The sequence below is a fragment of the Bos indicus x Bos taurus genome, chromosome 13 (genome assembly GCF_003369695.1).
Source record: "Bos indicus x Bos taurus breed Angus x Brahman F1 hybrid chromosome 13, Bos_hybrid_MaternalHap_v2.0, whole genome shotgun sequence".
NCBI lineage: Eukaryota > Metazoa > Chordata > Mammalia > Artiodactyla > Bovidae > Bos > Bos indicus x Bos taurus.
In genome coordinates this window covers 10,244,647-10,258,770 of record NC_040088.1, presented here as the reverse complement: position 1 = coordinate 10,258,770, position 14,124 = coordinate 10,244,647, and the positions used below count along the sequence as shown (strand labels likewise).

Here is a 14,124-nt window from a genome sequence, read left to right as displayed (position 1 = left end):
GGAGGCAGGCGTGGTGCAGTGGTAAAGAATCCGCCTGCCAAGGCAGGGGATGCCAGAGACTGGGGTTCGATCCCTGGGTCGGGAAGATCCCCTGGGTAGGAAATGGCAGCCTGCTCCAATATTTTTGCCCGGGGAATCCCATGGACAGAGGAGCCTGGCAGGTTACAGTCCATGGGGCTGCAAAGAATCGGACCCAACTGAGCGCACACACTCATACACACTGGGATTGAAGCCCTGTCCTACCCTTCACTAGCTTGACTGTGGCCAAGCCAGGAATCCATCCAGACACTCGATTCTTCCAGCCCCACCTAACCCTGTGGCCATGCACACCTCACGGGACTGCAGAGAGGGCGACCTGTAACAAGGGTGGACACTGCCCAGCACAGAGCTGGCCACACCTGTTCTCCCCACTCTGTCCCCAAAAGTTCCCAGACAGGGGATGGGTGGACTCACCCAGGCAGAGCCCCTCCACCAAGGACACCTATCCCACAGCTGCTGTGAATTTCCGCCATTCTGGCTCCCAGCTGCCCCTCCCTTGAAGAACTTCTCTGAGCAGATCTGAGCTGCCTTGCCCCAAAAGTTATGCCCCCACCCTTCACGTGTGGGGCTCTCCACAGCCCAGGACTGTCTGATACAGGAGGACAGAAGGCTGATCAACCTTCTGATGCCATCTGTCCTCCAGAGCTTTCCCTGGGTCAGGCTGAGGCTGGCCTGGAGCAGAGTGATCATTATCAGCTGCTTTTTTTTTTTAATTTCTTTTTTGATGTGGACCATTTTAAAAGTCTTTATTAAATGTGTTACTATATTGTTTCTGTTTCATGTTTTGATTTTTTTGGCCACAAGTCATGTGGGATCTTAGTGCCCCAACCAGGGACTGAACCGTACCCTCTGTGTCGGAAGGTGAAGTCTTAACCACTGGACCACCGGGGACATCCCCAGTTGCTTCTTTTCCTGCTCATCCTGCATCCCAGTCTCACCTGAGATCACTGCGTGTCACCTGAACAGGAAGCTATGTCTCAGCCCAAGTCAGTGGGAGCAGGAGGGCACTCTCCCATCTTCTATAATCTTTTCAATCTGAAGGAGTCTAAGAACACCACACGTGTTCATTTCTCCCTCCCTCGCAGCACCCACCTGATCCCATCAGGGCCAGGCTCCCCAGCCTGGGGGTCCCTCTCCCCAAACTCAGCACAACCAACAGAAGCTAAGCAGAAGTGGCTGCAGCTCCCAGGGGCCAGATGGCTGCAGGGTGGGTGGGCCTGGGCCTGGGTGGGCCCCGGAGACCCCTGGTCCAGTCTTGGTGTTGGGCTCAGGCAGATGAGAGATGTTTCTCGGGGCATTTGCTGAGGAACTTATGAATTTCCATTCCAGGCCCCAGTCAGGGACACGTCCCCCCACCTGCTCCCAAGGCGACTACCAAGCAGCATTTCTCAGGGACCCCGAGGGCTGGAAATGAAGGAAACAGACTGGGAGCCTCCGGTGCCCATAGAGCCCAGGGTGGCCACCTGCATCACCTGGGAGAGAAGGAGGCCCTGGCTGGGCTTCCAGAAACATCCGTCCTGCCCCTGGTTTTGCCAGAGATGTGCTGCGAGGCTTTGGGCAAACCATGCAATCCCCGTCTGCGCCTCAGCAAGAGGACTTCAAGAGACTTCCGGCTTAAAGGTTCTGAGACAGTAACAGCTAATACTCTTAACATACCCTTACTGCTTGCAGGCTCTCCACAAAGCATGTCACAAATATGTACTCATTTAATTCTCCTGACATCATTAAGGCAGGAAGGAGTGATTACTAGCCCTTTTTGCAGCTGAGGAAACTGAGGCTCAATGAAGTAACTTGCTCAAGATCACACAGCCAGTAAGTGGTAAAGCCAGGCTTCAAACCCAGGACACCCAGCTATGGAGTGTGTACCATAACCACCGCTATGCTATACTTCCTGGGTATCATCTGACAACTCTTGAATCCTCACAGGACTGGGCACCGTCATAGTTTCCTATCTCTCAGTCATGTCTGACTCTTTGCAATTCCATGGACTGTAGCCCGCCAGGCTCTTCTGTCCATGGAATTCTCCTGGCAAGAATCCTGGAGTGGGGAGCCATTCCCTTCTTCAGGGGACCCTCGCAACCCAGGGATCAAACCTAGCACCACCATAACAGCTTAATAAGAATTTGCTAACTGGAAAAGAAAGAAAAAACTGGTAACCTAAAAGACCGAGATGATGGGAGTGGGATGAGGTAGCTGAGGTGTGAAGGAGACTGATGGTTCCCTGGGCGTCCTTTGGTGCTGTTTGGCTTTTCACCATATAAGAAGTTACAGTTCGGAGAAGGCAATGGCACTCCACTCCAGTACTCTTGCCTGGAGAATCCCATGGACGGAGGAGCCTGGAGGGCTGCAGTCCATGGGGTCGCTAAGAGTCGGAGACGACTGAGCGACTTCACTTTCACTTTTCACTTTCATGCATTGGAGAAGGAAATGGCAACCCACTCTAGTGTTCTTGCCTAGAGAATCTCAGGGATGGGGGAGCCAGGGGGCTGCCGTCTATGGGGTCGCGCAGAGTTGGACACGACTGAGGCGACTTAGCAGCAGCAACAAGTTATAGTCAGTAACGGCAGCATAAAGGGTTGTGGGGGCTGGAAACGGTGTTTGTCCAGGGGAAGGGACAAGAGACCCAGGAGATGGAGGAGCCCGGGGCCCTTTCAGCTAGGTAATTTTTGTGCTTCTAAAATGTACCATCTGCATATATTACTTAATGCAAATAATACTCATTCTTTTAAAAAGTGTTCAGGGACTTCCCTGAGGTCCAGTGGCTAAGAATCCACCCACCAACGCGGGGGACATGGGTTTAATCCCTGCTCCAGGAAGATCCCACATGCCACGGGTCAACTAAGCTCGTGAGCCACAACTCCTGAGCCCACGCACCTGGAGCCCATGCTTCGAAACAAGAGAAGCCACCACTCCGCAACTACTGAGGAGTCCCTGCTCACCGCAACCACAGAAAGCCTGCCCACAGCAACGAAGACCCGGCACAGCCAAAAAAATTTTTTGAATTTTAAATAGTAGTAGTGTTAGTCGCTCAGTCGTGTCCAACTCTGTGAGACCATGGACTGTGGCCCACCAGGCTCCTCTGTCCAGGGGATTCTCCAGGCAAGAATACTGGAGTGGGTTGCCATTTCCTTCTCCAGAGGATCTTCCCGACCCAGAGATCAAACCCAGGTCTCCTGCAGTGCAGGCAGATTCTGTACAGTCTGAGCTATAGGGAAGACTCATTTAAAAATAATGGTATTCAGTGACCCATCAGCCAAGAATCAACTAGAGAGAAACTCTGGCAGGAGAGGGGATGCTCGAGGGATGAAAATGACCCTAGAGGCACAGGAAGGGGAGGAACACTAAGGAGGAGATGCGGGGTTGGGAGACTCTGGTTGTATCTAAACCAAGCCCACTAGACACCTCGCTATTCAGAGGCCCAAAAGACAATGGGAAGTGGCCTTAGGAGGTGCTGCGATCCAGTGGCTGAATGGAGACCTCTTCTCCTGCCTCCTAACGCAGCTTCTCAGGCTCCACCGGGCACACAGTGAACACCGTGTTTGTGTTCGGTACCAGAGCCAGGCGTCCCAACCGCAGGGAGCGCACTCCCACCATCCCGCCCTTCTGCACCCAGGATGTCCACAGCAGCAGGAAAGGCACCCCTGCAGCGGCCCAGACGCCGTCTATGCACCACACTCACCCCTGCAGCGGCCCAGACGCCGTCTATGCTCCACACTCTCCCCTGCAGCGGCCCAGATGCCGTCTATGCTCCACACTGGCATTTTCTCTCATTCTCTCAAGGTAGAGTTATTCACTCCAGTTGACAAAGGATGAGGCTGAGGTCCAGAACAGTGACATGTCAAGAGACATAGCTAGGACGTGGCAGAGACTCAAACCTGGGTTTGGGGTCCTCCAAAGTCTGTGCTCTTTCACGATCCTAAGCCACCCCTCTTGGAAGAGTACTTCCCATCAGTTGAGGACAAATCCCAACTGGAATATATTGGTGAATGCTTTTTGTCTTTAGATTCTGAATTTTATGGGACTGGATAAGATTCTTATCACATCATAAAGTCTGTCCCCGCCACGCTTTGAATCTGAGCTAAACCTCAACCTTCCCTAAGAAATTACCAGCGACCCCTTTCTTAGAAACATCTAAATAAACTGACTCAGTAAAGTCCCTCGGTAGAATTTCCCTACTTTTTACCCTTTTACATTGATGGTTCTTTTAATTTACTTCTTCCCAGTGGAGACCTGTCCTCAAATGAACCTCCTGGTTTTAATACATATTTCTGCCTTTCTTCAACGCAAGAAAGGGGTGGCATCCTATTCCCTTTGGTAAAAGATGCTAGGCCTGAGCCCCTCAGAATCTGCAGAGCTGTCTGAGGCCAATATGTCACAAAAGGATATTATGGGTTGATGTGTTATTCATGTCGACTCATTTATCATTTATACAGATGGTTTCCAAAAGGATTGATGGGGTCCTTCACATTAAACCCAGTGCAAAGCAGGGCAGCAGCTGAGACTCATCTGATCTGAGACCTTGTGATGGAAATAGGTGTGCCTGAAGACCACACCCGGGTACCGAATCTGGTACCCAATGTCCCAAGCATCTAAGACACCTAAGGAGACATCCCAGGTTCAGAAGAACCCTTCATTTCTCTCCAGCTTTTTTCTCTAACCCAGTGATTCTCCAAGTAGGGTCTGGACCAGTATCAGCATCACCTGGGAACTTGTTAGCAATGAGATTTTTCAGGAACTTCCTTGGCAGTCCCGTGGTTAAGACTCTGAGCTTCCACCACAAGGGGAGTGGGTTCGATCCCTAGTTAGGGAACTAAATCCCACATGGTGTGGCCAAAAAATTTTTTTTAGTAAATGAGATTTTTAGGTCCCAACCCAGACTGAAGGAGAAACTTGGAGAGAGGCCCAGCAATCTATGTTTCAACAAGTCAACTTGATGATTCTGACCCGACAGTAACAACCACAACGACAGTGGTAACCCCTAACTGAGCATCTACTATGTGCACAGGATTAAACCATAATCTCACTTGTCCTTATAACTGAGGACCACATGCCCAGCTCTGAGGTAGGTGTGTTTTGTGCATTATGTCCATTTACTCCCTACAATAACCTTTTGAAGAACTTACTTTTTTTTTTTTTTTTGGCCGCATCACACAGCATGTGGGATCGTAGCTCCTCAACCAGGGAGCGAACCCATGCCCCCTGCAGTGGAAGCACAGAGACTTAATCACTAATGGGACAGCCAGGGAAGTCCAAGAACTTACCATTATTATGCCCCCATTTTACAGATGAAGAAACTGAGTCCCAGAGAGCTGAAGCCACTGGCCCAAGGTCGCACAATTCAGAAATGGCAGAGGTGAGATAAAAATTCAGGTGTGTTGGATTCCAAAGCCACGTTCTTTCTGTCCCACCCTGGAAGCTCCCCAGAGTTTCCCAGCTATATCACCCCGAGAAGCAATACAGCTGGGTCAGATGAGAGCTGAGGAGGAGAGAAGGGGCAAGCAGAGAGAACCTGCCTGGGCAGAAGAAGCCCAGACTCCACACTACCTTCCAGCTACAATGGCAAAGGAAGCTACATGACGCATTTAAAGTCACCTGTGTCTAAGGAACTCAAAAGACTGGGATTCAGGAGGCGGTAGCTCTTGGCTTCTCTCTGACTTTACCCAGCTGGGGGTCTTTCTCCTTCCCACTCTGAACCTCAGTTACCCGCATTCATATTCCTTATCAGTGTCTACAAGGCTCACTTGTGCCCCCAGCTTGCTTCTCTGACCTCACCTCCCCTCATGCAGCTTAATCACACTGGTCTGCTTTCTATTCCGTAAACACCCAAATTCATGCTGACCTCAGGGCCTTTGCACCACCTGTTCCATACGCCTAAATCCCTCTCGCCCTTCATACTCCCATGGCTGGCTCTTCATCATTTAGGCCTCATCTGTCACCTCTTCAGTGAGCCTTTCCGGACTACCTTATTTCATGTCCTACTCCATCAACCTGTCTTTTCATTTCACTTAACACAGACTGAAATTTATTGCTTAATTGCTTCCCTGTTTATTATCTGTCTCTTCCACTCCAGAACATAGCTCCACGAGAGCAGAAACTGTCTGACTTGTTCCCCAGATATAGCCCCAGCACCTAAAGAGATGTTTGGCACTGAGCAGCTAATTAAATATGAGTTGAAGAAATAATAACACCAAAGAAGAAAACCTAGACTCAAAGGCCAGAGGCCTGGATCCTTAACGGTGACCTTGGCAAGGTGCTCTGCCTCATTGAGCCTCAGTTTCCCTCCTTGCCTAAAGAACAGCATGGACTAGACGCTCTCCAAGGGGCCTTCGAAGATCGCTAGTCTAGGAAAGCCAGACCTGGAAGCCACCCAGCTGGTCCATCCAGAAGAGGCACCTGGCCAGGGTCCCTGCAGCAGCTGCCCCCTCCCCACCCCCACCCGCATCCCTGCCCAGCCACGCAGTCATCTCACTCCCCCGTTGCAGAAACTGTTAATGAAGTGCGCACTGCTAAATGCAGTTACAATTACGGGGGCTAAGAATAAGGCGCTGACATCAGCCTTGTCAGTTTCCGAGTGAATCAGAAGGGGAGGGGGGAGGAAGGAGAAAAGGGGAGGGGGGATGGCGCTCCGGAGCTGTCAAGTGGAAATAGCACAGCGTTAAATATAATCCAGCATTGGCCTACATCGGTCTGGAGAGGCAGGTGATAGATCGGCCCCCAGGGCTGAGGCAGACAACTGGATTCTTCAAGGAGGCCAGGCAGTCCTGTGACGGGGATCATCCAGGAACCGATGGGCAGGAAGGCACTCCAGAGAGCTGGGGTGAATGGAGTGGGATGGCAGATCCCAGAGGGGTGCATCTGAAGCTGAACAGGCCCTCATACCCTCGCCTTTGTCAGTGGCTGCTTGGCCAGCCCAAGCACAGCCGCCAGGCCTGACACTGCCCTTTCCCACCTGGAATCTCATTTCAGGCCGGGGGGCAGAGGGTGGTCTCTGGAGTCAAACACGCCTGGGTTTGAATCACTACTGTGCAACCCAAGAAAGTCACAAAACTACACCAACGCTGCCTGGCTTTTCCTCATCTGCAAAATGGGTACATCGACAACAGTAGCTATCCCTTCCGGCTGCTGTAAGATGCAGGAAGACTACGACACTGTGCACAGGAGAACAAGCCTTTCAAGCAGTTTTATTTTTACAATGCTGAGACATGCTCAGACAAGGATAATTAACCCCTTTTTCAAGAGCAGGAAACTGAGGCCCGGGACTTGCCTGAGGCCCTAACACCAAAGTAGAGTCAAATCCAAGCCCCATCGAGTAAATGGGGAGGGTCGGGAGGGAATTCCAGTCAGTCATTCCAGGGGACTGGGGGTGAGGGTGGGAATTTGAGCTTTGACAGGAAGACAGTGGGCTTGACTGTCAAGGGGGGGTACACAGATGACATTGGGGGGGGGGGGGCATCTACACCCTCTGAGCACATTCTCCAAAACTGGTGCCTTTCCAACAACTCTTAAAAGAAATGTTGAAGCGATGGTTGTTAAGGCCCCCGGGAAGAGATATTAGGGGAGGCAGAGGAGGAGAAAAGCCCTGAGATGAGAGAGAGAGGGTCAGCTGGCTTGTGTCTGCTCTCCACCTCTCCGCCCTGCCCTCTCTCAGCCTTCAGTCAGAACAGGCTCACCTCTGGATGGAGGTGGGTAAGGAGGAAAGCAGCGCAGAGTTCTCAAAGGGAGACGAGGCAATGGGTCCCTCCTTTTCCCTTCCCACCAAACACAAGCAAGGGGGGGCCTCTCTGATGCCTGCAAACGCCAAGGAAGCTGCAGCCATGAGTCTGGCAGCTTGGGGACAAGGAAGAGGGGGCGCCAGAGCGGGGAGAAAATTTTCGGAAAGAGCCCTAACAGCATCAGAACAGATCCGGAGGCCAGTGAGCTGTGTACTGGGGGAAAGGATGACTCCTGTATATGCTATTTTTCTGAGATGCATCTTTCAGGGTCATTCAAGATAGCAGAGTTTGGGGTCCACACACTCACCCCACCCACAGCTTGAACTATGAGAAGAGCTGGTTCCATTCTTTACTGTGCCTCAGTTATCCAAATCCAGAAGAGTTCTACCCAATTCCCAGCCCATAAAGGAGATTACAGCACTTGGTGGTAACTTAGGGAAAGTGGCAGAGGGGGGACAGGAAGTGGCATGCCCCAGGGATGACGGTGCCACCTCGCGCCCTCCAGCGGCCCTGATCCTGAAGGATATTTTCAGGCTCCTCCCCTCACCATTCCTCCTCATCCACCCAGCCCCAGCCCCCCTTTAGGGCCTAAGTTCTGTGTTCCCTCCACCTCAGGGTGGAAGGGGTGGTTCAGCAGGACATTTTGTTTCCCAGAAAAAGCTCAGGTCAAATTTCAAGGACAAAAGTTAGCACTGGGGCTGGGAAAGAAAACTCTGCCAAGAGGAGTAAACTGGGGAAGGGAGGGGGAGTCCAGGGCGGGTCATTCCAGGTGCCTGGGCGGGGGCGGGATTTGGAGCTCTCGTTTCCCCTGCTGAGATCTATCTGGCAAGACAGGAGTATCTCTTCCCCACCAGCCAGGAGAGGTAACGCAGTCAGCCCCCTCCATTTTCCCTCTGTCCAAAAATAAGGGGAGTGGGTTTCGGCACTAGTTGGTACGTCCCAGCCATCAGGCCACCCCACCCATCAGTTTTGGCCTGATCGGAAGAAGGCGGTACCACGAAGGGCTTTCCAGCTCAGAGATGTGGCCCGAACTGCTAGGAGAGGGACCGGTAGCCGGCCGGTGTTGCCATGGCAACTTCCTCCCTGCAATGGATCGAAGCATCCTATGGGCAAATCGGAGCTGGCTGCTCCAGCTTCTCCGCCCCTCTCCCAAGCGGGTGGGGGAGAACTGGACGCCAAAACCACTTGGTCAGACTCAGGGACACCATCCTCAATTTTAGACCCTGATGTAGCAATCCCCTTTGGCATTTGCTGGAAACTGGAGACACTCTCCAGACAAGCTCCCCAGCCGTGCCCCAAGGCAGACTGGCAGGTCTGGGACTGAAGATGTAATAAAAACGAACTGTTAAAGAGAACGGGGACATGGGGCGCTGGGTGCTCCCCACCCTCTTGTTCCACATGCAAGTCCCCCAAATCCCCATCTTTAAACCCCTCCCAAGAAGGAGGGCCCAATTGTGCCTTAATAGCTATAACAATGCAATAAAATTAGCTCATAAGCTAACGTTTTGAGAATCAGGCTTCCCCCTGCCTCAAACCCACAGATTCCTTTCTACAATCTTGCTCAGAAACAAGCCTTACTTCTTGGTAAGAAGAAAGATGACTAGCTAACAGCTACCGAGAGCCTGTCTAGTGTCAGGCGCTGTACTCTGCCCTTTCCATAGCACACACAGCGCAACAATCAACCGCATAGATGCTTGAGGCAGACCGCTCAAGTTCAGACCCTACTCCCTCATGTCCTGGCTCAGCGACCTCGAGTGAATACTCTCTCTGCGTCTCAGTTTTCTTCTCTGAAAATGGGGATGTTAACATGAATTGTGTCTCAGTTTTCCCATTTGAAAATGGGGACTGTCAAATGTTAATTTTATAGACTTGCTGTGAGGAAAGAAAACAATATTGAAAGTGCCTAGGAGAATACTTAGCAGAAGGAATCATTTAAAAAATGTTTACCCTCTGTGGTCCATGCTCTGATTTTCTTCCTGTTATAGATAAGAAAGCAGAGGTCACATGTCTAACTGCCCCCTGCCCGACCCCTCCTCAATTACAAAGCCAGAAGGAGCCAGGTTGAGCCATGAAGACACAAACATGAAAAATGCCTCCCAAAAGCATGCCTCTCTAAAGCCCCAGTATCTTTATGAAAAGGGGCAAAGCAGTGTAAAAATTGGGTTCAGAGTGCACAAGGGAAGATGCTTCTTGGGAAGAATTCTAGGGATCCGCGGTGACCAGCCTCCTGAGCCCCAGGGTGGCTAGAAAGGGGAGGAAGGGGCAGCTTCCTTTGCTGACAAAATGTCCAAGGCTCCCAAGCTCAAGGCAGGAAAGTGCTCTGGCCCAGTTAAGGCTAATGAAAGTCTCCTCCTCACAGTTTCTCAGGAAACCAGCTGAAGGGTAGCATATAAACTCTGAAGATGGCTCTGCATCAATCGAGTTGATGAAAAAGATGCAGTGGACAGGAGGTGGAAGCAGCAACAAAGGGAGGACCCTAGATAAGCCACAGGACCATCAGGGGCACCCCTGGGCCACCGGGAACAGAGAGGGGCATGAAACAGTTAGGCGAGGGAGCCGAAGAGAGAAAGGTAAAGCCAAGTCAGTTCCGACAGCCCTCCAACTGCAGCAGTCTCTGTCCACTATCTGAGACATATTCAAACTGCTTTTCGAAATTAGTTCAGCATGGTGCTGCTCTAAAAGAATAAACCTAAAAGGTTTTTTTTTTTTTTTTAAGGAGAAAATTAATGACTTTGAGAAGAACAAGAAAAATTAAGAACCAAGACAACGTTCCCTACTTCCGATTCTCACCAGACACTCATTAGCCTTCCGGAAATGAAATTTCACCTTCTCCCTCCCCCTCCCAAATTCGAAGCATCCCTTAAGATGAGCAGTTGAGCACAAGATGCCCAAACCAAACTCTTGGCTGTCGGCAGCTCCCTGGGGCCTCTTCACCTGGAAACCATTTTCTACACAGAGAGATCTGACTTAAAAAAAAAAAAAAATCATCTTTCAGAGACGGGACTAGTGCTTTACTGGAAAGAGAACCGGAAACCTGATTTTAGTCTCGGCTCTGTGCCCGCCTCACTGGGTGACCTTGGGTTATACACACACACATAGGGACTTCAACCTCACACACATTCACACACACACATCCATGTGGGGGCAAAGAGACGTTGGACAAGACGATTTCTAGGTCCCCCAAGTGAAAAAAAAGTTAAGAATTTGAAGAAATCTGCTGGGGGAAAAAAAAGCAGGGGAAAAAAAGCAGGTGGACCTTTAAAAATCTCTAATATTGCATGAAGTTACCTATTGTAACTTAAGTGAAACCAGAGCAAGTCGCCTGCAACCAATGATAATAACCAAAGCATCTGAATCATGACAAGGAGCATGACTCTGGAGAAAATCCCAACTGTCCCTACCACAGGGACAGTTGGCTCTTGAGACCTAAGTGGCCTGTTGAACTTCAGGAGTGTCCTTGAACATCAAGGGAGGGATGGGGGAGCCCGCCCACCGAGGCAGGTGGGGCTCCCTCCCCAAACCCCCAGTTGAGCCAGATTCCCTCTCTCTGATTTTGCTCCAGGGGAGGCCACTGGGTTAGGAGAGCCCCTCCACCCCTCCTCACCTTGCCTTGTCCATGATAGTAATAATACACCCTCCCTCAGCTGCATCAAGGGGGAAGCGAAGCCTCAGTTATTCTTTCTGTAAAATGGTGATTCTATAAATTGGCTCTGCAGTAACCATCTTCACTCCACCCCCTCTTCAGGTCAACACCAAGAAGGCTGTGTCAGGGGTCAGCCTCACATGCCCCCATTCACCCACTCAGCCAACACATTCTGCTGCAGAACTTTCTCCCCACTTGCCTCCTGCTCCAACAGGAAGAGGTGAGCACCCATCACCCACCGCTCCATCCAAGGCTTATCAGATAACTGGCTGACCAGATACGCGTCCCTGTAGGCAGAGAGTCTTAAGCAGGGCCCTTGAACTCCCTAAAACTGTGGACAAAAATGTTTGGATGGTGCGTGTATGTATTTGGGGGAGAACTCATCCGTATTGTCATCAAGTTCCCCAAAATGTCAGGAAACCATTTTGCTCCTCCCCACCACACACTCCCCTCCCCTTTCATCCCCTCACTGAACTAAAATACTCTCAGATCAGCATACAAAACACTTGTAACTTAACCCTTGTGTCTGAGGTACCATCATCCCATTTTACAGACCAGTATATGGAGGCTAGAGGCGGCACGACTCGCCCAAGGTCACGGCTAATAAGGAGATAAGCGAGCCCAAGACCGGAACATGATTCCGACTCCCTCTCTGGCACTCTTTGGGGAACTCTCACCCAAAGCCCTCTAGCTACCCCACCTGTTGGTGGATTCGCTTCCTCACCGCAAAAGCGTATCCGAAGCCCTTCTGTTTCCTCTGTTTGGTCCCAGGGCCGCCAGGAGCCGGTTTCTCCACATTTCCCCGCCCCTTGGGCTCTGGCCGAGGTTGCGCGCAGGCCTGGGAGCCTGAGGTTCCGGCCGATGAATGGTGGCCCGGTCCAGCCCACCCAGAAAGGCCACTCCAGGCCCAAGAGCACCCGGGATCAGAGGCACACTCCGAAGGGCGCGCAGGTGTAGAGTCGGCGCCGCCCTACGCCTCCCTCCGGGACCAGCCGGGAGGAACCGAGAGGAAAGGCCGTCCCCCGGCCGGTCCCCTCAAGGTCCACCCCAGCCCTGGAGCCCGAAGCCCCCGCCCCTGGGGAAAGACGAGAGACAAACGGGGGGCGCTCAAGGCCCTGGGCGCAGGGCAGGGGTCTGGCACTGGGAGTCTCAGGATGCAGCCAAGACAAAGATGGAGCAGGAAGGTTGCGCGCCACCTCCAATGGCGGGGGGCGCGTCGGAGCCCCGCGGGTGAGGCGGCCAGAGCCCCGGTGTCTGAGGAGGGGGCACTTATAGGAGGCTCGGGGAGGGCGGCAGGTCGGATGCAGGGACAAGAATGGGAGCATTCAGTTGGCGCAGGTGAGTAGGGAGAGCTAAGTCCAGGAGACCCAAAGGGCCCACCTGCGGAAAAGGGGTGAATGGCAGAGGATCTAGGTCCCTGAGGGCGGCGGGAGGCGAGAAGACCCCACACCCTAGAGACTCTGAGGTCCCGTGGGTGGGAAATTAGACCCTGGGGGCGCATCCCCGAGCGTGGCTGGGATTGGGGGTGGGGAGGGAAGAGTGGCCACCTCTGAGGGCGCACCGGGTCGGGGACGGGGCCTCGGGATCCGGCTCCCGGGACACCCCCCGGGGGGCGGGGGCGGGCCGCGCGCTTACCCGCGTCCTCGTCGTCGAAGGAGTTCATACACGGGAAGTAGATGGCGAGCGCCTCGAAGGAGGCGGACAGGCTGAGGCGGCTCTGTGAGCGCTCCATGCCCGCGCCGGCGCCGGGCGCCTCGGCCGCGGCGGCGGCGGCGGCGGCCGGCTTGGGCAGCTTGGCCGCCCCATTCTTGACGCGGAGTACTGCGCGCGGCGTGGTGGCGGCGGCCCGAGGCCGGGCCGGGGCTCCGCGGCGGGGCTGGCGGGCGCGGCGGGGCCGGCGAGCGGGCGGGCCGGGAGCTGGCGGCGCGCGGAGCCCGAGGCGCGCGGTGCTCCCGGCGGCGGCGGCAGCGGTGGCGGCGGCGGTGGCGGCGCAGCTCGCTCTGGCCCGCGGCGCCCCCAGCCGGCCGCGCGGGGCGGGCTCCAGCCGCCGCCGCAGCCAATCGGCGCCGCCCGGGGGAGGGGGCGCCGCGCGCGGGGCGTGGGAGCCGGAGGGCGCGGGCGGGGCCCCTCCTCGCCTCCCGGGCCCGCAGGTTGTGCGCGCCCCGAGCGACGAGCGCGCCGACTGCTGCGGCCCTACGCTGTCCCCACCCCCACACTGAGCCCCCCAGACGCCCCGAATTCCAGGCGTCCGGTCCCCACCTGAGACCGGCCAACCCAGGGACAGAAACGCAGTCGAAAGGGACACAGTCACGGTGACCGGCACCGGAGACCCTCAGGTTCACACGTGAACCTGCAGAGCAGCTCAAACAGGCACCCCCACGACTGCATCCACTTGTGCAGGACACACGACGGACACCCTCAGACTTACACACCCAGAGAGATTCACCCAGACTCACTCATAGCGACACTTGGAGAACCCAAGGACAGAACCCCTTAGACTCCAGACACCCCTAAGACCCCCACAGGTAGGTACATCCACGGACACACACAGATTCACACCCAGAGACCTGCAGACACACTCTGAGGAACAAATAGGCACACCCTTGGCCACATAGGAGACCCTCAGAACCCAAACGAACTGAGAACTTCGGATGGACACACACACCATCATGAACCCACAGTAGCCACAGAATCCACACTCACAGACACCCCTACTCAGTGACACACTCA

At 53.7% G+C, this 14,124-nt stretch overlaps 1 protein-coding gene across 2 annotated transcripts in view; it reads right to left on the bottom strand.

Moving 5' to 3' along the window:
• RIMS4 (regulating synaptic membrane exocytosis 4) overlaps positions 1–13,214 on the bottom strand; it is a 72,358-nt gene extending 59,144 nt beyond the window's left edge. The window contains exon 1 of one of the 2 annotated variants that reach the window (XR_003513979.1): positions 13,030–13,176. Coding sequence is in view for 1 of the 2 variants with exons in the window: in XM_027558469.1 (XP_027414270.1) it covers positions 13,030–13,126 (97 nt within the window). In the remaining variant the exon portion in view is untranslated. Of the gene's footprint in view, positions 1–13,029 lie in introns of both variants that reach the window. The other variant, XM_027558469.1, reaches the window with a different exon arrangement.
• Positions 13,215–14,124: the final 910 nt, after the last annotated feature.